The sequence below is a fragment of the Hippocampus comes genome, unplaced genomic scaffold (genome assembly GCF_001891065.2).
Source record: "Hippocampus comes isolate QL1 unplaced genomic scaffold, H_comes_QL1_v1.1 scaffold7, whole genome shotgun sequence".
Classification (NCBI taxonomy): domain Eukaryota; kingdom Metazoa; phylum Chordata; class Actinopteri; order Syngnathiformes; family Syngnathidae; genus Hippocampus; species Hippocampus comes.
In genome coordinates, this window is record NW_017842060.1 from 5,734,051 (window position 1) to 5,759,786 (window position 25,736).

Sequence of the window (25,736 nt, forward strand, 5' to 3'; positions counted from 1 at the left end):
TATATATATATATATATATATATATTGGTACCTCCGCCAAGCACAAAAGTGACATGTTTTGATTTGTATTTATTTATTTTCGTCCACTTGTTGGTTTTCACAATTGTACAAAAGTTACATGAGCGATTTCCACAAAATCTGGTGGACAGGTGGCCAGGAAAAGGATGTGATACTTTTCGGGGAGAATCTTGTTCGTGGGATGGAGGCAAAAATTTCTGATTTTGATTCATGAGAATGAGAATGACACAATCACGCAGTCTAAAAATAGTTCAATTACTGGTCAAAAAGGGACCAACTGCCGCTCATGCCAATTTGAGCCAACGTTTTGAGTTATTCATTCAACCCAAAAAGCGTGGCTTTTGTGACTTATTCATTTGAGCCGACTTTTACACGAGTTAAATGAGTAATCCAAAAAGTGAAATGAAAACCCGAAACAACGTATTTAAAAGAAAACGTTGCTTGGTATTTTGTGACTTCTTCATTTGAGCTGACATTTACATGAGTTAAATGAGTAATCCAAAAAGTTCAATGAAAAAACGAAACAACTTATTTAAAAAAACGTTGCTTGGTATGAAACAACAAAAAAATGGGTTGCCATGTGGGTTGTTAATTGACTTAACTTTTTGGGTTATTCATTTAACTCGAAAAGTTGGGACAAATGAAACCAATAAAAAGAACAACTGATAATTTTTTATGCACTTTCGTGAACCGTTGTGCCTTGGCGGAGGTCTGCGCTCTAATTAAGTGGCACGTGTTTGTTTTTCTACAGCCTTCAAGAAGATTTGTCCTTCTGTAGGCAGCCCTCACTTGTGCAGTCTTAAGTCCTGCTTTTGTCGGAAGTGTAGTCCGGTTTACGAGACGATCGAGACGTGACAAGATGACGGAAAGACACTGCGGGTCTGTTCAGGTTTTGGTGTGGTTTTTAAATCCCCCCTTTCACACTTGTATAACAAACTCGGGGTTGGTGTAGGAGAAGCCTTGAAATTCGTTCTGGTCCAGGTTCATGATGAAGAGTTTGTCCGTTGGCGTTAGCTCCACCGCCATCTTGGTGAATTCCTTGTCGAAGTTGCCCACGTCGCGGCGGGATTTCTGACACACAAAGAAATAATTAACAAAAGTTAAAAATTAAGGATTTAGAGCAGAGTTAAAAAAAAAAGCACAATGAGTCACAACAGGAAACAGAAGTTCCATTTAAGCACAGCGATGAGGGAGAAAGGGAAAGTCCACTTTAGAAGCACAAAGACATTTTTGATTCATCGACTGCAGGGGTGGGACGCAGTAAACGTCACCTTTTACTCATCAAGTCCTACAATAGTTCAACAACGTTTAAAGTTACATGGATTACGGTCGATGAATTGACCATTAACTGAGAATGGGCAACCTCGCACCCTCTATGTCTGTATTGTAGTGCCCCCAGGTGTCACGGCGCACACATCAGCGGGAGCAGCACAATATCTGATGTTTAATTCAATACATTCTTTTAAATTATGTCCTTACTAGATTTTTTTTCATAAAGTGCAATAATCTGAAGTGGCAATTTTCTTTTTAAAGGTGATAAAGTGATTCAGAAAATGGATGGATGGAAATTAAGTCAAAAGTATATATATATTTACAATAATTTCTATACGCCCCCACCAGTGTAAACAAGGTATTCCGATTAATATTACGTTTGTGGAATATGAATAACATTGAATGTGACATTCACTAGCTGAGCCCTTTGGCACTGTGATGTCATTTTCAGTGAACAGCAAGTGGCAAAATGGCCGCCCCCAGAAATGAAGAAAAAGATGCCCAATATTAATCTAAACCTTAAGTTTAGACTAGCGTGTGCACATTAAAAAAATTGTAAAGAACATTTTTGATGTTGAAAGACAAAAGTTTTTTTCGGGGGCAGGGGACCCTGACAGGGATTAAAAACCTCAACCATTCATTTTAATTGAGAAAGGTGATTTCACAAAACAAATTAAGAATCCCCCAGAACAGATTGTGTCTGATTTTCGAGGTGGCTACTAGGGCACCTCTGTACTTGTGAAGAGCAAGTCTATTCTATTTCAGGAGTGCTTGTGTAGGATTGGGGTCACGACGTGACAAAAACAGAAGTGTGTATACACAGTGCAAACAAACCCGGAAAAAAAAAAGACTGAAAAGACCTGCTGACTGAACAGTACAGACCCAAGACAAAACACCTGTGCGGCAGAGAAAAACATTCCGGTACAGACGAGGATCCATAAAACAGATTCCACAACAGGACAGGAGGTGACGTTGTGAGTGGAGCACATGAAAAGAATAATGTTGATGTTGCCTACCTCCTTTTGTCTCAGTTCTTGGTGGCCGGTTTAACTGAGGAAGGAAAACTGGTTCTCATACTCACCACTTGGTGATACAATATTTACGAGGCCGAGTGTTGTTGAACAGTGAGTGTGACGTTAGCACGGATTACCAAGCATTTCCGTTAAGTACAATTTCAGGTTACGTCCCCTGGATGAAGCAGTCCCCGTATTTAAAATAGATCTCTCAATTAATGAATTCCAATTTTTTTTCCCCATTTTCTAGTTGTTGGATGTGTCACGGCAGTAAGAAGACAGACGCAGCACCATTTTCTAGTTGTTGGATGTGTGTCACGGCAGTAGAAGACAGACGCTGCACAAGTGTCCTGGTCGACACCAGTAAGTATATTATTACTTTCCAGTCATACAGAACAATAATACAATCCATAGACGCTTCTTTCTTTCACCCACAACAATTACATTTGATATATTCATGACATTTTTTTTTCCTATGTAGTCCATAAATCGTCACCGTCATTGCATTAAGTGCCCAAGTGTCTTCCCTGGCGTGACAGCAAACACGGTCGCACGACCAGGTGGATTTGACACAATGTTCAACGCACGTTAATGTCACGCCGAAGACTTTTAGGAGGTTATTGTGTCGTTTGTTCTAACGCGCATTCAAAAAAAAAAAAAGAAGGACGACGGTAACTAAATTGGCACACACTGGTCTTGACTGCACTCTGGTGATTTTCAGTCGGCACTTTGGCAGCCTCACAGATTCAATACAAGAGCCGTAACCAATATTTGGTCTTGACTGCACGAAGACGATAACGCAACCCGATGCGGTGCAAACTATGACAATAAATTGTTCGATTTACACCTCCCTGACCTGTCGTACCTATTATTTTGGTGTCTATGCCTAAAATCGACTATAGGGAAAATGAACAGCTAATTTGTAAAAAAACAAAAAAAATAGATTAGGGGCTTTCTGAATGCCATTTTTGTATTGAGCAGAATAACAGCGCTGACATCAATGTCCTTCTTGAGACCGAAGATTTTGCCTCAATGGTTTTAAGAAGTCAACAATTGATATTCGATATCATTCTTCATGACCAATTCATTGCTTATGAAACCCATCCCGAGTATGGAGGAGGGGTGGGGTCACTCGTCATCATTCAAACGATCCTTGGAGGGTGACTGACGGGTTTTTCTCCATACACAGGAAATAAATATGCTCATCAGTTGCACTGACAGGGCATGAATATGCAAGGTAAACCAAAAGGCTCATTTCATTAATCACGTGGTGGCTTTCAGTGAATAACTGCACTGATGACAGAACTGGAGCCAGTTGAACTGCTATTATGAATCTGAGACTTCTCAACATTTGCATATACTTGCGCTAATTTCTATCATGTAAAAGGAATCGTGATACTTTTTTTTTCTTTCAAGCAGTTTGTCAATTTCCCTTCATTTCCCCCAAAATGTCAAACTTCCTTTTGTAACGCAGCCTGGATATGCACACGATGGTGATTTCTGTCTCACTATTGCACTGATGCATGTAATGTGTGTGTGTGTGTGTGTATGTGTGTGTGTGTGTGTGTGCGCGCGTAGCATGGTCAGTGAGTAGCGAAATGATACTCCGGGTTAACAAATGTGAAGCCGTGGAATTCTTCCTGGTCCAAGTTGGCTATAAGCTCCTTATCAGGGGGGGTCAGCTCTGCGGGGTGGCGTGTGAAAAAGCGGTCAAAGTTCTCGGCGTCACGCCCGCACTGCCGTGGAAGAGGGGAGAGAAGAGAAAGAGAGAGAAAATGGAGGGATGGGAGTGAGCGTGATGAGGGATGCCACCAAGGTTATTATAGTTAACGAAAACTGATGAGAATAAACTCAATTTGGAAAAAAAAAAGTGGTTAAAATAAAATAAACATGAATTTGTTTTTGAAACAAAATCTAAGCTAACTGAAACTAGATCTTACATTTATAAAACCAAATTAAACTAAAAATGATAGCAAAAATGTTTTCATCTTTGTCAATTAATATCATACATGAGTGAATATCATACATATTAAAAAATTAATAAAATTCAGTGTTCCCTCGTTTCAAAGTCAAATCTGCATAGTAGGGGTTGAATTTTGTTATTAGATATGTTATTTACAGAACGTTTTTTTAATTTACTCTACGGTTCCATTGATCATAAAAACATTTTTTTTAAATTATTGTACAGTGTTTTGCAATGTACAGTATTGTATTTTACAGCGGGGGCGGGGTGAGCCGCGTCATAGCGAGGGAACTCTGTAAAACAAATACTAAAACACAAACTAAACAAACTCAGCATTTTCAAATTAAAAACTAACAAACTTGCTCTGAAAACTGACTGACACTGGACTAAATTTCAAAAAGTCACAATGAAATAAAAATAACTACAATGGAAAATCCAAAACTATTATAACCCTGGATCTGACCCCTCGCAAAAAAAAAAAAAAAAAAAAAAAAAAAAAAAAAAGAGAAAAGGCAAACATGGCATCAACCAATGAAATCGCACAGCCTGTGCACAGTGGATTCCCATTGGTCGAAATATATTAGCCACCACAATGACAACGTGTGAGCGATGTGCCGGGTGATGGTTGGGTGCAGGGAATGAACCGACTTACCTGGCGTTATTACCCACTTGTGTGCGTTATGTGTGAATCACTTCCACGACAGTCAACAAGCCGTCGCGTGTGTACTTGTGTCGGATATGTGGCACATACTCACAGATTTTGGCTTGAAAGGCGGCTGGACCTCTTTGTTCTCCAGTTTTTCCCAGTCGATGTAACGGAAGAAGGCGTGCTCCTTGATGTCCCTCTCGCCCTCGGGACCGCAGCCCAGACGCTTGCCCGGGTGCTTGGTCATCAGCTAGACAATCACACACACACTTATCAAACTTATATGTAAGTGTGAGACAAACTGTTTGCAACCTTTTCGGAACCCTGATGAAAAACCGCCATTCGCTACGTTCGAAAACACTCGTGGCTCAGTGAGAATCGGGTCTTAGGCAACGCAATGTTGACGTGAAAAGCGATGATGAAATCAATTTGTCCAAAATCTTGGGTTTTTTTGCGCTGTACGTTCTTTTAATAATTTTAGGAAGTGACTTTTTTGTCTTTACTTTGCTTTTAAATGTAAAGGCGGAAAAAAAAGTCAATGCTTAGGTGTTTTCAGCCACTAGGGGGCGTATTTGCAAGAGTGCTGTTATATTCTGTTAATACTTGGCAGCATTGTGCGTTAGTGGTGAGCACATCTGCTTCGCAGTGGAGGTTTTGGGGTTCAAATGTTGGCTCTGGTCTTCTAAAAACAGGCGTGTCAGGTTCACTGAAGACTCAAAACTGTCCATGGGAAAATGCATGGATGGATTAAGTGTACTTCATTGATGATGCATCCTTTAGCTAACAGTATTTCTGTGTATTCAAATGTGATTATTTATTTATTTATTTTTATGTGACACATTGAAGCCCATTTGTGCAAAAGTGGTCTCACCCCCTTGCAGATGGCGACAGCTTCTTTGGACATTGATTTCGGGTATGAGACGTGATGCTCCATGATGGACTGGAACAACTCGTCTTCGTCTTCCCCGTCAAACGGCGGCTGAACATCGAAGCATCAACACACGGGAGTATCCTCGTCACCACTTCGTGTTCTTTGTCAAAACAAATTACAGCAGAGACAATACCGACCTGCCCCGCTAGCATTTCATACAGTAGCACTCCAAAGGCCCACCAGTCCACAGACTTCCCATAAGGCTGGTAGGCTATGATCTGGAATACACAGACAAAGAGGTAAGTCTCGTTTACTTAAAAAAAAAAAAAATACATTAAAAAAAAAAAAAAAAAAAAAATTAAAAAAAAAAAAAAAAAAAAAACAGACCTCAGGGGCAATGTAGTCTGGTGTTCCGCAAAACGTCTTGGTGGTCACGCCATCAGACATGTTCTCTTTGCACATGCCGAAATCGGCGATCTTGATGTGGCCTTCAGAGTCGAGCATCACGTTGTCCAGCTTCAGATCCCTACGGACACACTTGTAGGTGATAAGTACATACTACGGTTCAAGGAGGACTGTGAACGTACGCGCTGTTCTCGGTTAACAAAAACAACTCACCGGTAGACGATCCCTTTGGAGTGTAGGAAGAAGAGGCCTGTGGCGATCTCCGCTGCATAGAATCTAGAAAATCCAGACAGTTTGTTCCCCAATGCTTTTGTATTGATATGATGCTGCAGTGTGTACGTCAAATGAGGAGGATGGAGTCATGTTTTCACCGTGTCATACTGGTCAGTTCAGGACTCGGTGGTGGCGGAGGGTTTTTGCGTGTGGTTAGGTTTCCAATTGCCACATACACACAGTGTCGTTAAAAGTGCTCCCTCCCTCTTATGAATGAAAATGCTTTTAGTTTCTTTCTGTATTGCTTGCTCCACATAATTCTTCCTTGGAGTATTTGGCGAAAGCAGTGATGATATTTAAAATTGTGAAAAAAAAAGTACAAAATGTGTATGGCACTTGCAATTGTTAAAGAATCTCAAAATGTTCCATTTCAACATGAGGTGTACAGGTCATAAAGGTTTGTTGACATCAATTTTTCCATTCTGTGCTATGGGAACATCCAAAGGGTAAGTCACTCACACTGCATGAGGCTCCTTAAACTTCCCAACCTGTTGGATCTGGTACATGAGGTCCCCTCCATTTATGTACTCCATTACAAAATACAGTCGGTCCTGAAAGATTAAAAAAAAAAAGATAATCAGCTACTGACCTCCAAAAACGGTGACCTTATTACTGACGTTGTGTCCTACCATCGTCTGGAAACAGGAATGCAGTTGTGTGAGAAATGGTGGCTTTCCAGAAAGAGCAAGGACCCGCTTCTCAACCATGGTGCACTCCACGTCGTCATCCTGGATCACCACGTCTTTCTTCAGGATTTTGACAGCGTACAACTCCTCAGTACCTTTCCTTTCAGCCAGCATCACCTATTGCAACCCAGAGGATCAGAAAATATGTGTTCAAAGGTTAGTTTCCCCTTCAGCTTTCCAGTTCACTTTCTGGGAAGTACAGAGTGTACCTTGCCAAAGCTGCCCTTTCCTAGAACCATTATGAAGTTGAAGTCCGAGAGCTTGATACGGTCCTGGTTGCCGTTGCTGTCATACTTGCTGACGGACGACGACGAAGAGGAGTCAGACGGCTTTCCCGGACCCACTTTTGCCCTCTGGAAAGGAAGAAAATGGGCGAGATTGAATGGAAGATCTTTCGGGACCGATCTACTCCGAAACAGGAACTGCAAAGCCAGCCAGAAACGTAAAATTCCCCAATTCCAATTTAGACCTGAAAAAAGCATTTTGGATTCAAGGATGCAATGTCTTCACGTGATCAACTCACTTCAAACTTTTGTCGAAGCTCCTCATTCCCATCTTCACCGTCAGGCTGGACGGGAACATTAAAATACTCTCCTTCCTCCTGGGACAGAAGCTTAAACCTAGGGCCGAGGTCGGATACTCGTCAATACAGCCGCCGTAAGCAACACAATGATGGCAAGCTGGCGCACTTTCCCATCTTACCATCCGTCGATCCCTTGTTTCTGCAGCTCCGAGATTCCGAAGGACAGCGAACCCATGAAGTCGTTCCTGCTGGTCAGGTCCCAATCCCAGATCTCCACGGACAGACGGCGGTCCTTGTCGCTTTCTTTCAGGTTGCTGAGGGAGGAGAAGATATAGAAGCCATGGTGAGGAACGAATTCTGATACTTTTCAAACTTGACGGGGGGAAAAAAAAAAAGTGTAATGAAATAAAAATGCGATTCTTTGGTTGTACAGTCAAGAGATGAAGATGTCTCACAAAGTGAAGGTCTCGTTCCAGGTCGGGTTGAGGCAGCATTTCATGGTCTTGGTCTTCTGCTTGCTCTCACTCTTGGGGTCGGGGATAAGTTTGAGCTTCACGTAAGGGTCTGACAGGCCGTTGGGATCCATTGGGACCAAGTTCTTGGCCTCTTTGACTGCGGGTAAACAAGAACGGGATGTGACTTGCCACAAATTTGGACAAAATTGCAGTATACTGATAGAGATTTAGTAAACACGGCGTGACATAGTTCATTTTTTAATTATTATTCATGAAAAAACCTTTAAAGAAATAAAACACAACGCCTCTGCTCCGGTCTGCCCCTAAATATCCCTGGCTGCTTTGGACTTTGACTGTGGGTAAACAAGAACGGGATGTGGCTTTACACAAATTTGGACAAAATTGCAGTATACTGATAGAGATTTAGTAAACACGGCGTGACATAGTTCATTTTTTAATTATTATTCATAAAAAAAATTTAAAGAAATAAAACACAGCACCTCTGCTTCGGTCTGCCCCTAAATATCCCTGGCTGCTTTGGACAACACTTAACAACAGTTTAGCTTGTGCTCCATAATCAATGCACAGCTGTCTGAGCGAGACAAAGCTGGCGCGTGGACAAATGTCCAACAGGCCATGTGGGCCAATCGTTGCATTATTGATCAGTTAATGGTCTTTCCAGTTTTGATCTCAGCGAAATCAAGTCTCTCTCTCTTTTTTTAAGTGGAGGAAGTTATTTCTGTCCGCCTGTCTATCTATCTCCGTATTGTAAGTGTTTCTGTCCACCGTAGGGCAGCACTTACTGGTGACGGTCAGCGTGTCCTCGGTGATCCGAGCCGAGATCTGGATGCGCCCTCTCCTCTCCGTGTGATCCGTCCCGCACAGGCTCGGGACATTGGCCACGCAGCGCTTGTGGATGTTCATCATGCAGTCTTCAAGGCAAAACACAAACACACACACACACACACACACACAAAATATATCTGACGTGTGATTTGGGACTGAATGGAATTCCATAGTTTCTAGTCAGCTGTAATGTTTCAAGGTGTCCACTAGATGTCAGAGTACTCTGACGTAAAAGTTCCCAGCAGGTTTGTCCCTCAATTGTCATTTTACACACTTTGTCGTCGTTCATTTTCCTCAAAACACATGAAACAGAATTTGCAGAATCGATTTCGCTGAACTAATCCAGGGAGCGGGGAGGACATTTGCAGGCGAAAAACCTAAAACGTCGTCGTTCATTTTCCTCAAAACACATGAAACGAATTTGCAGAATCGATTTCGCTGAACTAATCAAGAGAGCGGGGAGGACATTTGCAGGCGAAAAACCTAAAATAAAAAAACTCCAAACAAGATACGTGTTAGCAAGCTCTTGAGAAGAGTAACGCTCCATCAATGCAGGGGCTTTTAGGTAGCCTGTGGGGGGTAAATTAATTGAAATTGAGGTTTCACAAACCTGTGAAATGAGGAGAAGAACTGAAGCTTTGAGGCCTCGCCTCCAAACACACACACACACACGCACACGCACACGCACACAATATATCAGAGCAGGCATACGTACGGTCACATTTCATGCCCTGGTGTATCAGGCCGTAGAGGAGTGAGCCACAGTGGTCACAGAAGGTCGGACTGGAGTACGTGTGCACCTTAAATTTGTGTTTACTACGAGGATCCTGCTGAGACACATAACAGAAGCAGTTTGGAATTAAACGTCAATGCTGCATGAGGCTCTTGAAGTGACGGATGTATGACTCTGTTACGTGCGCATTTAGAACCATTGGCCCATTAACTTGAAGCGGCCAGGCAGTACATTCCCACCCCCCCCCTTTTTTTACATCTGAATGTGATTTGGAATTGACAGGAAACGGGCATCCATTGAGTTTGTGTGCGAGTGCAAACCAAGGGCCAGTGCTGGCATGGCTAATTGTGTTCATAATCTTGAACTCCATCTCACTCAGCACATTCATATGAACGTTTCATTTGAATGCAACCTGAGGTTGTAACACTTGATATTGAATTTGAATCATGACGGGTAGGGGGGGGGGGGGGCCTTCTTTTGCATCACTTGTTTATCTGGCGCAAATGCGAGTTACGGATTATTGAGCAAAATGACTTCCCTTACATTTCTAAATCTGACGAGCAAGATGTTTCCATCCCCTTGAGATGAAAACCATTAAAAGAGAGAACAACAACAAAAAGAAGCGACTGCGTGGCATTGTACCAGTTTGCTATGAGCGACCCACCGCTACCTTGATTTGATGTGACATCATAGATCAAGAGGAAAAGGTCCCCTGCTAAACAAGGTAAAACTGGTTTTCTTGCTAGCATAACAGCTGAAGTTTGGCCAAATCTTTTTTTTTTTTTTTGCTTAACTTACCTGGGTTGGGTAAACATACCGAGTGACTGAAGTACAATGTGGGAGAAAATTGAGCCGCTGTTCAATGTTTACGCTCAAGAAAGGCACAACTTGAAGAATTTAGAGTTTCTGCTGTCAGGAAGTGTGGGCCAAAATCCCTCTTGGGCGGTGTGCAAACACACTGACCAATTATCAGAAACGTCTCATAGTGGGAGTTGCCAACATCAAGTAATTATTTCCCCATTTCAGCACTCTCTCACCCAAGATAACAGTTTTTTTGTTGTTGTTTGTTTTTAATGAAAAAGGCAAACCTGGTGCATCAGCATTTAGCTGTTGTGCTGTACGCAAATGGAACAACAGAGGTGAAATCAGACCAATGTGTGAACGCTTTTAAATCTAGGTTAAAACGTCATTTAGATCATTTCAAAAAAATCATTTTTTCCAAAATCTTTTTTTCTGCACTGCACGTTCTTATAGTAATTTTAGTAAGCTACTGATTATTTCTTGACTTTGTTTTCAAATGTCACGAGTTATTTTGTTTGTAAATGCTTATAAAATGTACTTTTAATTATGTGACGCACGTTGAGTTACCTCACGTCTGAAATGCGCTAAAAGTAAAGCTGCCTTGCCTTGCCTAAAGAAAACTTGCAATTGATTCGGGCTATTCTCTTGATTTTTTGAGTAACGGCGAATACAGAGTCCGATCCGACACCTTGGCAATGCAATGTTATTTAAAAGCGCGTCCAAGTTAAATGTATGACTCAATGCAGCTGCGTAGTCGGAGGATGAGTGGTCGACTCCACTCATCTGTGAACACCGCTATTGCTTAATTGCCTCATTAAATGCAGCCATTAGGGCAAAGCTATCCATCCATCCATTTTTCGAATTGCTCATCCCTGTCACAAAATAATTCACACTCATTAAATTTCGATTTGGAGTGGGTGGGGGGTGCAGCAAGTCGTTGAAATGCGTCACATTTGCGAAGGGGTCGCTCTTTGAACTCTGCTGACGCCGCTCATTGAGCTCTCGGGCCATATCGCTCCCCGCTGTGATCTGTACTTCTTTGTTGACTTAGTTTAACTTGTCGTATCTTTTAGCTTGTCCCGACCGTCAGCCGCATATGCAAAATGTTTCCACCTCTCACACTGTGTCCCTTTTTGCTGAACGAGTTTGCAGATGAGCACAAAAGCTTGCAACTATTTCGGACAAAAGCTCCAGAGAACATGCACAGACTGCTGCATGAAGACCGCTCCGTTGAAAAGAATTCATTCATTAATAGTTTTAGGTCAATAACAGCTGAAAATCACGTGATCAGATCGGGACAACTCATACAAGAACACAATGAAACATAACAGAGAACGTAAAGAAATGAACTGAGATTACAAAGTAAATAATTACTATTGCGACTGCAGTATTTTTGTGTCGGATGTGCACCTTTGAGGGGCGTGGCCCATTGAGCGACATCGGTGTCTCGAATATCCGCTTCTGGGCATGAGTTGTGTGCTGCCGGCAGCTCATTGCGATTGTTTTGTAATCTCGTATTGACCGTTTGTCCTGTGCTTGTTGCACAAACTGCATCTAAAAGCTTACCGGCGACTGTGACTCTCCTTGCCCACATTCGAGGTACATGTGGCTGTAGTGCGCATTTGATTGACTTACGTCGGAGGCGGGTCCCTTGTCGGCGCCCGGACAGGAAAAGGTGACAAATTCATGACAGCGCTTGTGGACCACAAAACAGCACACTGCAAAATAGAGAGGAGAGAAATTCCCCCAAAAGAAAAGAAAATGTTACTCGCAATCTCATATCAAGCGAAGATAAAAAGACGAATCAATATGCCAATTATGCGCCATTAGTCATTTCACAATAGACCGCTGGTTTTTCGGCGGCGGTTCCAGCTTGCCGTCCCTACCGAGTGCTATATTTAGTTGCTCTTTTATTCAATCGCAGCACGGAGCAACAAATCGAAATCACGTCAGCCAAACACGAAGGCTCACCCTCGTCAAACAAGCTCGCCACTTGTTGATTTGATTTGAGTGAGGTGGGTGGGTGGTTTTAGGAGGCGGGGGTGGGGGGTGGTCTCTCTGCTCTGAGATGACCGCAAACACGGAACACACACAGGCACACTGCAAAACTCGAAATACTGATCATTTGGAATGGCGGGTATGAAAGCTTGCAAAATATCTTCGTCGTTTGGAGAAGTTGAGGGTGTTGATGTGGCAAAGTAGAAGGAAGCAGCTCACCGCCGTTGGGTCATTGCCGGTAACCCAACAATCAGACTGAGTATCATTTTACTGACTATTTACGAAGAATTTTGTGAACTATGCCCATCTAACATTGATGTCGGGTTTCGGGACATAGTATGGATGATGACATGTTCATTTTTCTTTTTGGGAATCAATAATGACAGTTTAATGCATTTCAATGGGAGGAGTTCAGGACACCAAATCCTTTCTGGTCATATGTCAACTGCTGAGAGCATTATTGAAATCATTCTTTTTTTTTTTTTTTTTTGTAGCTTCCGGACAAGCAAAATGTTAGCCAGCCTTCAAATGGGCCTGTAGAAACTAGTGAAAGATATATTCTGTTTATTATCACAACATTAAAGACTACCCCCCCCCTTTTTTAAATCAGAGGTGGGCCAAAGCTTTAAATAAATCAATAAACCCTCATTTCAATCAGAAATTGTTCATTTCAAACGCCGAACTCAAACCCAACACCTCACTGCTGTTTGGAAGATTCCTTATCGAAAGCAATCATCTGCTGTGATGATACATATTTGTATCAGGTTGACTTTTCAAGCAACACTGACCAAAATAAGCAGTAAGAAAATGTTGCGACCGCCAGAAAGAAGTCAGGCAGAGCGTGACATTATCCTTGGGTTTAATCTTAATTATTCACACAGTCGTTACCTTTTCATGAGGGAAACTGGCAGCAGTTTCCAAAGGGACTTACGACCATCACGGTGCTATTTCCTGCGTGAGACTTCATTTGTATAATTGCATCGGCCGCAGAACCGACTTCTCCACATCAGGGTTGCTACCTTGGAGTCTGTTCCAAGTGATTAATAAACAGAGAACATTAAATACCGTTTGTTCCGGCTACTCGCCATCAAGTCAATTGCATAATAACCATTTCGTGCCGCTATAAATAGGAAGCACTATGCAAATTAAAATGTACACACACACAACACAAAGGCCAAGTCTGAGGCCTGGTCGCAAGCCAACAAATTTGGATTTTCACCTACTGAAGCCAAATGTGAACGCAGCGAGCTTTTCACCGCCCCCCCCCCCAACACACACACACACACACACACACACACACACAAAGAGAAAGTAAACTCACACTTAAATGCCATTTTTTTTCGGAAAACATCATCATCTCCATTTCTGTGGTGTGTAAAGGCCATATTATGAAACTCTACTGCACAATTTCTATTGAACCTAACTCAGGCTTGACCGATATGGAGATTTTTAGGCCAAGGCTGCTTGCCTTAATTGATAGGATAAAATTCCGATAACTCATCAATCGGCCAATCAAAACAAATAATACATTTGCTAAGTAAAATAACCTTTTTTGGTCTTTTAATGCTGATACTGTATATTTATATATAAAATGAATTAGAGGTGGAACATTGACTGTTTTACAATTTTTTGTCATTTCATATCAGTATTTGTTAAACTTTACTACAAAGAAAAATTGGCAAAAATCTGCCAATTTCGGAGGGAATCAGCTGAACGTCTTTGCTTTATGTTGTACTGTGTAAAAAAAAAAAAAATCAGTAGGAAAAAAAATACCGTCATTTTTGGGGAGGTTGTTTGAATGTCATAAGCATTATGATTATATATACAAAAAAAGTCCGGCTGATTATAAACCTAAGTGTATTTCAGCATTATTCCTCAGTCATGAACAGGCGCTCTGCAAGCTGATCTGCCAAAGAGTTCATTTTTTTTGAGAGCATTTCACTCAGCGCCACCACCATCATTATTATTATTTATTATTATTATTATTATTGTTTTATGGTCGGCATACGAAACCCCACATCTGTGCTTCCAAGCGAGCTAATTCAAGGCTCCCCTTTCTCTATAAAAGCTCCGCACGCTTTCCAGACACCTGTTTTCCCCTGAAAAAAAAAAAAGCAAACTTCTAAACCGTAACCACTACAGGCTGGAGTGTTTGTTAAACAGCGTGAAGATGGAGTTGTGTCCATCTGGAGCGCCGCACAAAGCAAACATGCAGCGAGTGAATGAAAAGGGGAAGCGCGACAGGAGGGTGAGAGAATGGAGTGGAGGAGTTGGAAGTTACAGAGAGACAAACAATGTGCGTATGTGTGTGGACAGGAAGAGATGGGAGCGCAGCTGGTTTTTGAGGCTGTCCGAGGGGGCGGAGGATTCATATGTGTGTGTTTGCAGCGTTTCAGAAAAGCAGAAACGGAACAGCAAACGGCGCAGCTTCAAGTCGCACTCGAGCCCTTTGCTCATAAATCTTCCTTGTTACACACTCTCACAGTCACACACACACACACACATACAGGCGTCCAACAGAAAGACAGGCCGAGTGACCCGCCGCGGAGGTCTTTGCTCTGTTGCCTGGCAACCAAGCGAGCCTGACAGTCGAGCCTACCGGCGCCTCCCCTTTCAGAGTGACTGGCAGCGTTCGCAGCAAATCAAAGCATTTTGGGTTTTTTTGGGGGGGGGGGGCATTCCTGCAGACATCTGCCAGGAGGACGCCGGAGGACTGACACTTCACAGTCTTCAACCCACCCAGACACTTAGCACTCACACTCGTGCCAGATTTACACTGAATAAAGCACAGTGAGATGGCCTGATGCTACTTCGGTGGCTTTCGCTGCATCACAGTTTGAGGTGTTTTATTTTTTGGAACTTGAACCCGGTCGGAAGCTGCGGTGGTTCTCGTTCCCCCAGACGCCGCGGCGTGACTTACGATGCCTGAGAACACTTGAAACCCGCCTCGATTCAGAAGTCAGTGGCTGAACCGGTGTCAGGATTAAGACGCACAGTGTACACCGACTCCACCAGAGATGCAAATTGCAACTCCGTATTCGTCATACGTGTTTGTGGGGAGTGCGCATGCGTCGCGTGAATGCAGGTGGCGGGCTCTTCAAATGAGATCCCGGAAGCGTGTGAGAATAGTTAACTAATGAGCGTTCAATAAAACTGTTCAGCAGTCAGTCAATAAAGCCCCGCTATGCAGTGTATCAATGCCTCTATGCTTGCTTTGCTCGTGGCCTCTCAAGCTGCCATAGCAACAAACGAAGGGAGTTTGCAAACTTGGGACGCCGGACCGGAGAGACAAACGCCTCAGCTAGCTTAGCGCTAGCTAAGACGCGGCTTTATTTAAAACTTAACCAAAAACAGTCAAACAAACAAAAAAACCCCACTCTGGCTTCTACCAGGGCACGGCGAGGCACTCGGTTAACGAAAGCTAGTTTAAGCTAAACAGAAAAACTTTTTGGGACGTTGACACGTCTGCGTCAACGTCACGTCACTGGTTCAATCAATACGTTTCCAAATAAGTGATTATGAAGCTTTTGGAAAGCACTCTGGACAACCCATGATGTAAATAAAGCTCAATATAAGTGCACTTTGCTTCACATTTTGCTTAAAACAGAATTTGCCATTTCTTGGACTATGATGTGTTTTTTCGCAAAAAGTACGATCAGTACCCCGTTCCAGTGGATTCATAACTTATTCATTAATGTCAACAGAAATAGCAAAAGGGGATTTGGGGTGAGAGTCCAAGCTGGATGACAATTAATCAATTCCTGGCCATTTTACATCCGTGTATCGCATAGGACTAAATTAAGTAACCAGTTGTGTGTCTTCCAGTAGCAGTCTGTCACTGTTCCAGGGCCAAATAGCTACAGGGGCATTACCAAGCTGCAAAAAATGTCAAGGGTAAAGCCGCAGTTCGTTCGACTAAGGTTACGACCTCAGTGACGAGCCACTAAAGTGAGATGACGGAATGCAGGCTAACGTGAAGTGAATCTCACGAGCCGTTTTGGCTCTTCAAAAACACAACGCAAAAGGACTTCAAGCTGTCAGAGTAGAAACAATGAAAAGACGTGTGCGAGCATGCTGACTCGCCAACGCAGCACCACAACGAGTCTGTTTTCAAAGCCAAACTATGCGATGCCATGCACACCTCACATTCGATGACTTAGACCGGCTGAGTCCCCTGTTGTCGTCGCAGTCACTTAGAACGACAACATCATAAACACTGTCAATCAGTCAATGAGCAGGATGAAGTCAGCCCTGGCCTTTTTTTTTCTCTAATCAATAACAATTACGCACCGGAACAAGTGTCGAATCTAATACAGTCGTGACAATTTTCGGGATTGTTGGCATTTTGGAAATGAAGAACTCCAGATTTGCACCCCCATCTTGTCATTACTGCCCAAAAAAAAAAAAAGGAAATCAAATCTGTTGCAAATGAGTGGCAGCCAGTGGAGTGCCAAGTGTGAGAACAGCGCCTTGGTCTTCTCAGGTTAACTTTGCGTATTGATGGGAGGAACAATAATTATGGATGAGACCCCGGACTTCAAATGATGAGCTTATTACTGACAAATGGGGGATGTGCAACGTTCGTCAGAGGTGCGGGGAACTGATTAGTGATTCAATGCGTCATCCTGGCTGAAGAAAACTTCTCCTTGGTGGAGGTAATAAAAGAGAAGCATTTCGGCTGACGTGAATTATTGCAGATAAACATATCAATGAAGTCATTTCTGGCCTGCTTGGAGGAAGAAATATGCCTTATGAGGTCTACTGTTCTCAAGGATGACATTTTGGACAGCAGCAATTCTATCAAGCAGCCTCGGCTTCAAGGTTGCGCATTCGTCAGCGGCAACGTTAGCCGTGAGACTTTTTATGCGGTGGACGCGTCATCCAACCCCCCAGCTCTCAGAACTCTTTCCAAACATCGAAGGGGACCTGCAATTGTCATTTCAAGCAGATTACAGACATACAGTGGTCCATCTATTTACGAACGTCTCTTCATGCGAAATTTTCAAGTTACGAAACGCCTCAACAGGAAAATATTGCCTCTTGTTCCGAAAGAAATTTCAAGATCCGAAAGGTAAAAATACACTATGGGCTGCTACTCGCAGCTACGAGTTTCCTGAACGCAACAGATTTAAAGCTGCTCTGCCATTGGCTATTACCGAGCATCATCCTGGCATTCTACACCCTTGGATCAGTTCTTTACAAAACGCCAGGCAAAAACCACTTCCGAGAGAGAACATGGACTAAAGAGGGCAAAAAACGTGGAGGACGCAGTTAAGTTAAAAGACCCATCATTTTTATTCTTTACTCTCTTCTTTGTTTTTTACATTATGCACAACTCGCATTTATTGCGCAATGATCTAATTGTAGCATGCATTGGTTACATATTTTGATGCATTTTTATGGTTTAGGAAACATTTTTGTCTGAAATTTGGCGGGGCCTGGAACAAATTAGGGCATTTACATGGAAAACGCGTCTCTACTTACATTTTCTATTGAAGAAATTTCTTCCAGAACCAATTAATCTCGTAAGTAGAGGTACCACTTTAATGCCAAATTAAGCCGAATTTGAGCATTTTCCACCCTCTGATCAAAGTCCGCCAAGCCCTGATTCTCGGATTCTCCTAAACGATAATCCTGTGGTGTGGGGTTAAAAGTGATACAGTGCACTCATCTGTTACTGCACATGGCACCAAATGAACGACATACGTCACACATGCCCGCTTTTATGAGTTATCTCCGTAAGGCACAGGATAATAAAATAATAAATGCAAAAAAAAAAAAAAAAAAAAAATGTGTGAAAGGGACTTTCGAACCATTTGAGGACACACGGCTTGAAATGACAACAATAAACACAGCGAACATTGGACTCTTGCTGAGACTATCAGTTGCCCTGAATCTCAACTTTTGCATACTTGACCTTCCTTCTCCTCTATCCCCGTTTGTTTGTATTCTGCTCTACAATTTTGAAATACAGGGAAAAAACAAAACAAAAACAGCGCCAGGCCGAGCAGTACCAAGCCAAGTTTGATGGAAAAGCCTCATCAGTGGTAAGTCATCACTAAATTCTGCGCCATGCCCGCAATGAAGCATATGGTGAGACACTTCCGCAGGAGATTAAGCAAACGTGACTTCCTTTCTCCCCCCCTTGACCCCTTTAGTGAACATGGGAATCTACTACCGAACAACCACTTCATCAAAACACATGAAGGATGGACTAAAGGGAGGTATCTTGACCTGCAGAACAGGTATGGAAACACACGAAGAATGCACAGGAGACACCTTTGTCAAACAGGCATCCACACGGGTAAGAACACGTCTACGCCGCGTGTCTGACATTCCTTCCCGCGCTGGCGCTCCTCCCATCACGATAGCAGTACACACGCTTCTCCTCGAATCTCCTTGACGCCCGCTCTTTCTAATTGAAACCGATGCAAGAGCTCGATGCAAAAACGCAGCCTTTCACAAAGACCACAGCGCTCGGTTTTTGATTGGCGCTTGTCAGAGAGGTATTCATTGACGTCATCGATATCGATATTTACTATTGCGGTTGCAGTTTAGTCCATTATCCTATTTAGCCACACCTATAATGCAACTACGTCTCTGAGCTTGAAACTGCTTTAAAAAAAAAGCCAACGCAGCTTTAAATAAATTCGATTTGACAGAATGAGCTGCCCAAAAGCAATGACAAGACGTGTATATAAGCGGACCTTAAGATACAGTAAATTCTGTCAATTACGACCTTTACTCCCTGACAATCACTTGCGACAGACAAACCTGTCGATTGTCTGTCACAACTGAGGCTTGATCTACTGCTCGGTCATTGGACCAACGTAGAAGGAGATCAATATTTACATCACAAGCTGCCGGGGTTAATTGCTAGTGATCTGCTGGTGGGCAGGAAACTCAACCATCATGCACATGCCACACAACACGAGGTGAACCTGCACCAATGACTTTACAGTCACACAATGAATTTTGTCAAACGTATCAACAATGTTTTTCTTCTCTCGTAAATGATGTATTGATGAGCAGGAAATGTTCATTTCAGATATCTGTGACTGAATTGTGATTAGTGGAAAGGACAGAAAAATCCGGTATTCACTTTTACCTATCCGCGGTCCGACATTAATGGTGGCTCAATGGCCCTGGGCCGGTATGGCATGGCAGGCACCACATACCTTACAGATGCTGGCCCGACTGGGCCAGTGGTGATTTCATAAATAATATGATGATATGCACCAAAGGAAGATATGCGAATCGTGTCATATTGTCTGTTGCATTATTTTTGGTCAAACATCCGTTAACTTAATGGATTGTACCACTCCAACATAGATGCTATCTAGTGCTAGCATTCGCCCATCAATTGAGTTTCCCCACATTTTCTAGCATTAGCATTTATATGGTGGACCTAAAAAAAAAAAAAGGGAAGAGTTTAATTCTTTGTTTTACTTTGTACAAGTTTAACTGTAAACTTCAACCGAGGTTGTCAATAAACTTCTTGAGAAAAAAAAAAAAGATTTCCAGGTTTTTCTGGGTAAAATGATGTAAGTTATTTTATTAATCATCACTTTGCTGGAAAAGGGGATTTGATTGTCTGTGCCCTTCCATAAATGTATACACATTATGTGGCAATGTTACGGCAACACATGAGAAATTTGGGTTTGTGTTTTGAGCCCGTGTGCTGATCGGTGCCCTCGTCCGACACGCCTGGAAGAAATGGGACAAGGCCCAGCAACAGACTGGAGCGCAACATCGCCGTGCCATACATTAACTTCTCTCTCGCACCAAATCTTCATATTTACCACCACCTTGCCCAACAAAAATTAACACCACCGCTCGAAATAATACACAATCAAGAAGAAAACTCCACAGTAAAAGTACAACAACAAAAAAAAGTTGACGGCCATCAGTCGCTGTATTTATGTCATAATATTCACGCCGCCACTCCTCCCACCCAGTTACTCATGAGAACCACCACCTTGCGTAATCGAAAGGAACACAACAAGTACAAATAATCCACAGCTTCAAACGGACACGTCCACAGTCTACGCATGATTAAAAACAAACAACCATTAGAAATAATCCACAGCATCAAAAATAGAAGTCCGCGGCTATGGCTTGCTCACGCACAGGCAATGTCCACATCACGTCATACGAACGTTCCTCTCACCAATGTTTCATGACAACCTACATCTCGCACAATAAAAATAAACCAAACTACCGGGGATTAGAAATAACCAACCTCTTCAATAAAAAAATCTGTGGCACACAGCCTTTGACACACACACCGTTAGTAATGCGCCTGCTTTTCTTGTCAATCAGTCAAGCTAACTGCCACCTTGCACAATAGAAGTATACAGACGGAATAAAAAATAAATTGGGGAAGGTGAAATAACCTCGCATTATATAACAAAGTGGCGGCACACGTACAATATACGTCGAGGCTCAAGCACCTCGCAGAGCGGCGGCAGTGAAAGCCACCTGGCGTACGGGAGAGGGAATCACGTCGGAGTCTGTCACGGTTTTCGAATGGCCTCGTGAGAGGAATCGCCGCTGTGTTGACATGCTGATTTGGATGCGGGTGTTCGCGTGGAGAAGAGGAAGTGATACAGCAAGCGCGGCAACATTTGCAGGGGCGATTTGAACGGCGTCGTGAAACTCAACACACCCCGGGCGCACAGGCAGTCATTGCCAACCATCCACCCGCCCTACCGGCACTCAAAACCCAAGAAGGCGGCGGGGAAACATCCTAGTCTCGCCTTTGATATCATCCTACTGCTCATTCATCCCCGTAGGTAAACACCCGCCAACACCGGCACGGTGAGAGCCCAGACGGGGTCACGGTGACACAAAGCAGACCTTGAGGCCCACTTTACCCAGAAGGCACAGACAGTCGTCTTGCAAGTGTTTGTGAATGAACCGTCTCCTTACCTTGGCACTGGAATCCTTGCTTGCCAAAGCCCCTGCGGACACAAGATCAATACGAAAAATGTCATTCCTGGAGAAATTGTAGTGAATGATGAAAATAGGGAGCACAAAAGAATAACGCTCAGATGTCCTGAATAAATTGAACATTTTGAAGTGAGAATGGTTTGATTGTGGAAGACGGACGTGAAATGTTTAAAGGGGCCGGCCGGGGTAGTCCATTTTTTTCAGCTTAATTTATGTATATTATTGATTTAAATCAGGAAAATATTAGCTTTTATTTTTAATCTTTATCAATTTATTTGGGAGAAATCAGTAAATAATGAACTGCCTCAAAACCCCCCTTTCTGTTCAGCAATATAGTCTTGCTTCTTCTTCCCATGTCTTGGTGGGAGGGTTCGTGCTTTCCCTCCCCATTTCCCGTTGATCGAATGTTTATCAATGTTTTTGGGACAATTTTTAGGGTTTCATTGTTTGTTTGTTTTTTCCCCCAATGCATTATACTTTTACTCAAATTGGTCCATCTTCTGAACTGCTCAGTGATCAGTTATATTTCATTTATTTATTTAGTTAGTTAGTTAGTTAGTTTGTTAAACTCCCTGATGGGCTCCAAAATCCTGATTATGTAAAACCTAAAAATAGTTGCCTTAAGATCCTGGATTTTGTATCATTTTGAAGTGAAATATCATTTGTGAATGTTGTCATACGATACTGAAATATGTTGGAATATGAAAAATAGTTGCTTGGATTTTGTGATTTTTTTTTCAAAGTTGGAATTGTTTAAGACAGTTGATAAATGTCAAATGATGATGTCAGTCTTTAAAATGTCTGCATTCATTTAGGACTGTTGTCAAGTGTGTAAAATGTGGAAGAACGAAAAATATGGTCATTTGGAAGAAAGTGAGAAATAGTCATCCGGAGGGTCCTGAATTTTGTGAATATGTTCAAATTGCAATGGTTTGCATCGTTTGAAAAATGTGGAAAGACTATTTAAAAAGGGCTTTGAATTGTGTAGTTAAAGAATTTGGGTTGTCGTGGACGTTGGGTGAATGCCTTTCAGTATTCACCCACTAATGTGGATTACTCATGACGCATTCAATGACACACATGGGCATGCAGCAGGCCCCCGCGTGCCTGCGGATGGGGCTGCGTGGCGATGCGGCAAAAAAAAAAAAAAAAAAAAAAAAAAAAAAAGAGCAGCCAAGCCGCGGTTGGCAAACGAAGACGTCCCCGGTGCTACGGTCGCGATTGCCGGATTCGGGAAGCACTGCGGCGGCATCAAGTGAATCACCTGTGTCCACCCACCCACCCACAAACACACATGCATCGCTTACCAGATGAAGTCGGTGCAGTGGCTGCAGAAGGTGGGCTGCTTAAAGAAGCGCGCGATGAACTTGTGGTTCTTCACCTCGTGGACGTTCTTCTGGCGGAGGGCGCCCTGGCGAGCGAAACCGCGCGCGCCCTCCGCCACCTCTCCGTCGCTGCCGGGGTCAGCCATCTTAACGAGGAAGCGGCGGAGGTGGTGGTGGTGGTGGAGGCGGCGGTCCGTGGGAGAGGAATGAGGAGGAAGTGGGGGTCCGAAGAGGGGCGCAGCGACGGCGGCGGGGTGGGGGGAGAGCGAGTCGCGGTGCAGGTGTCTCTTCCTCCTCCTCCACCCCTAGTCGTCGTCTTCCCCGCCCCTGCTGTCAGCGTTGGGTCGGTTCCGACGTGTTTTGTGCTCGCTGTTGCTTCTTCCGGCGTGTCGCCGTCGTGCCGTTCGCTTGCTTCCCTGTTGACTGTCAGTGTTTCTGCTTGCTTACCTCACTCGCTCTTTCTTCCTTTCTTTCGGTCTCTCGCTTGCTACGACGTTCCCTGCGTGCGACGTTTCGATGATACGAACGGCGTGCTATGTTGTACCTTGACCATGTTCGTAACTCCAATCACTCGGATTCAAATCCACTTTCCCCATCGAAATGAATGGAGATGCCATTCATCCGTTCCAGTCGCATGAAAGCACCCCAATTTGTTTGTTTGTTTTTGACAACACATAGCAGTCTGCGGTATTTTGCACTTTTTAAAAGCATGCTGTAATTATGTACTTAAATATAATCAAAAAATATATACAGTTGCTTCATGATGTCATGCTCCAAAGGACTGGTATCATTCATCCATTGCAGATAATTACGGTTTAGCCTTTTCCGGCATGCCTCCAGAATTTTTTTCTCTTCCGGTACTCCGGGGAGGGGAGCTTAAATGAGTCAAAAATTAAAATCAGTTGTGTTTTAAAGCTCTTTTTTCTGTCATTTGTTAAAAAAAGTATCATCTTTGACGGGTTGGTAAGATACTTTTGACTGAAATTTAGCAGGGATACGCTTTTTCCAAGCTATTTTCGTTGTTTTTGATTTGGTTTTATTTTCTTACTAATATTCCACATGAGCTTTGATCCGATTGGGTCTCTGTTCTCCTTGGTTTGCCACTGGTTAGTTACCATTATGTGGGTGTCTTGCGCCCAGTGTCTCGTTATTGTGTTGGCTCTGTTGGAATTTAGTTGGCCATAATTGTGCCGGATTGCTTCGTCAATTTAACCACATTACAGATGCTACAAATATATATCTATGTTTTAAGCAACACAGCCACACGAGGCTACTTTCTAGGAGGCCATGAGGTCACAGTTGTCACTATGGAAGTTAAAAAAATATTCCTCCAGGGGACCTGACTCGGTTCACCTGGAGAAACATTTTTTTCCACTTCCATGTGCGGCGTGTCCAGTTGTCACTGTGACACAGAAAACAGTCCACATCTCCACAGCAATAACACCGGTTAAGACAGAAGGCGGTTGTGCTGTATTCGTGGAGATTCTTCAAGCATTAGTACACACAATGCAGTGGTGAAACAAGTCAAGCAAACACAATAGCGGTTGTCATGCTTAAAACTGGAGAAAAAAAAACGCCCTTTTACAAATCCAATGACGTAAATGTTCTTTCTGACATTCATCTGTTAAATAAAATAACATGTGAGTGCTGTGTAGTTAAAACAATCCAAATAATACAATATTTGAAGTTGATCCCATTAGTCTCGCTCTGCCATATACGGACATTCACTCTAAAGACACAGTGAAAAACCTCACCAACCAGATCGTCTAGCAGCATGACATTGTTAAAAATGAAGAAAAAAAGAAAGAAAGAGTATAAACAGGTCACAGCGTGCTGATTACACGTCATTGTGACCCACCAGGGAACTCATATTTTTTATCACCTCTTTATTTGTCACCAAGCACCATTACGCACAATGGACACGCATTTTGACCAATGATTTTGACCCCCCACCGCCCCCCAAAAAAGGGCCAGCTCTAAGAATTGGATCGTTTCAACCCACACATCATAAGCATAATAGCACACATTTTACATCTTCTCATTACGTCCAATCAGACCTGTCTCTTGTTGCTCTTTTGAGCTTCATGTCACTTCTCCTCCTCCTTGTGGCTTAACTGCGCACCTCCTCTTCACAGCATCCAACAAAGGTTTGTGGGCGGAAGGTGAACCAGAAAGAATTAGACACAAAAGTAGAGCCTGGCCAGTTTGTCATGCTTGTGCACGATCGAGCAAACTCGATGAAAAGTGGGTGTGTTTGAGAGCAGGCAAAAGCGCTCTACCGGTTGTTAACAAACGCGTGTTGGGCGGTTGTGTCAGTTTACTCAAAGTGGGCTTCACTCAAGAAAAAATACTTACATACTTATAGCAACTTGTTTTTAGGGGGATCTCAGTTTAACAGAGTATTACGAAGTTTCATGGGTACAAATGGTGTGCTAACTAGCACGTTCATTTTGCGCCGTCCTGAGTGTTTTTCATTTGATTGTTTTATAGTTTTGGCCTGGAAGTGTTTTTCACACAAATCCTTACTGTATGACTTTAGGAATGTGTTAGTAGGTTAAAGTTGGAATTACAAGATAGTCATCACGTGTATTGACTCAAATACAGATTTGCGTTTTGTTGCCATACATTGATTAAAATGAGTAATTTGCATTATTTATTTGGTGTTTTGTTTGTCTGTTACATTAATGTGATTAAAATTATTAGATATTAAATAAATTAATGTATTTAATTTTAGAACTATAATACATAACTCCGAGTACGTCGAATTTAATTTTTAATTTGTCTAAAAATCTTCATGGCGGTGGAAAAGTGTGAATCTTCCTCCCTCCTGTGGCAAAAGTGAGAAATTACATGTCGCCTGTGTATCCGAACTGCTAGCATGACTACTCACCAACCTAACCGTCTATTGGTCAATCATAAATAAAAAAACCTTGGGATTGGCCAAAATTTGTTGTCG

The 25,736-nt window shown here is 42.8% G+C and overlaps 1 protein-coding gene and 2 long non-coding RNA genes across 7 annotated transcripts; 2 read left to right on the plus strand and 1 right to left on the minus strand.

Moving 5' to 3' along the window:
* The first annotated feature begins 811 nt into the window (after window positions 1–811).
* Window positions 812–2,696, plus strand: LOC109511125 (uncharacterized). Its single transcript, XR_002167252.1, has 2 exons — window positions 812–897; window positions 2,605–2,696. It is a non-coding gene; the product is annotated as an uncharacterized LOC109511125 (long non-coding RNA).
* Window positions 889–23,467, minus strand: LOC109511124 (protein kinase C beta type-like). 5 transcript variants are annotated; one of them, XM_019861900.1, is made up of 17 exons: window positions 22,763–23,467; window positions 21,435–21,466; window positions 12,141–12,223; window positions 9,687–9,801; window positions 8,929–9,057; window positions 8,126–8,282; window positions 7,850–7,984; window positions 7,671–7,767; window positions 7,357–7,500; window positions 7,091–7,264; window positions 6,921–7,012; window positions 6,402–6,464; window positions 6,171–6,309; window positions 5,981–6,061; window positions 5,784–5,891; window positions 5,022–5,162; window positions 889–1,089 (listed from the first exon to the last, which is right to left on the minus strand). In XM_019861900.1, the coding sequence occupies exons 1-17, from the start codon at window positions 22,924–22,926 to the stop codon at window positions 937–939; spliced, it is 2,007 nt and encodes a 668-aa protein (XP_019717459.1). In that variant the 5' UTR covers window positions 22,927–23,467; the 3' UTR covers window positions 889–936. The 5 variants fall into 5 exon arrangements, with proteins under 5 accessions (XP_019717459.1, XP_019717462.1, XP_019717458.1 ...); XM_019861903.1 differs by having other exon boundaries at window positions 9,687–9,798; window positions 22,763–23,466; XM_019861899.1 differs by lacking the exon at window positions 889–1,089 and adding an exon at window positions 2,767–4,039 and having other exon boundaries at window positions 22,763–23,462.
* LOC109511126 (uncharacterized) lies at window positions 18,004–20,387 on the plus strand. Its single transcript, XR_002167253.1, has 2 exons — window positions 18,004–18,550; window positions 18,662–20,387. It is a non-coding gene; the product is annotated as an uncharacterized LOC109511126 (long non-coding RNA).
* Window positions 23,468–25,736: the final 2,269 nt, after the last annotated feature.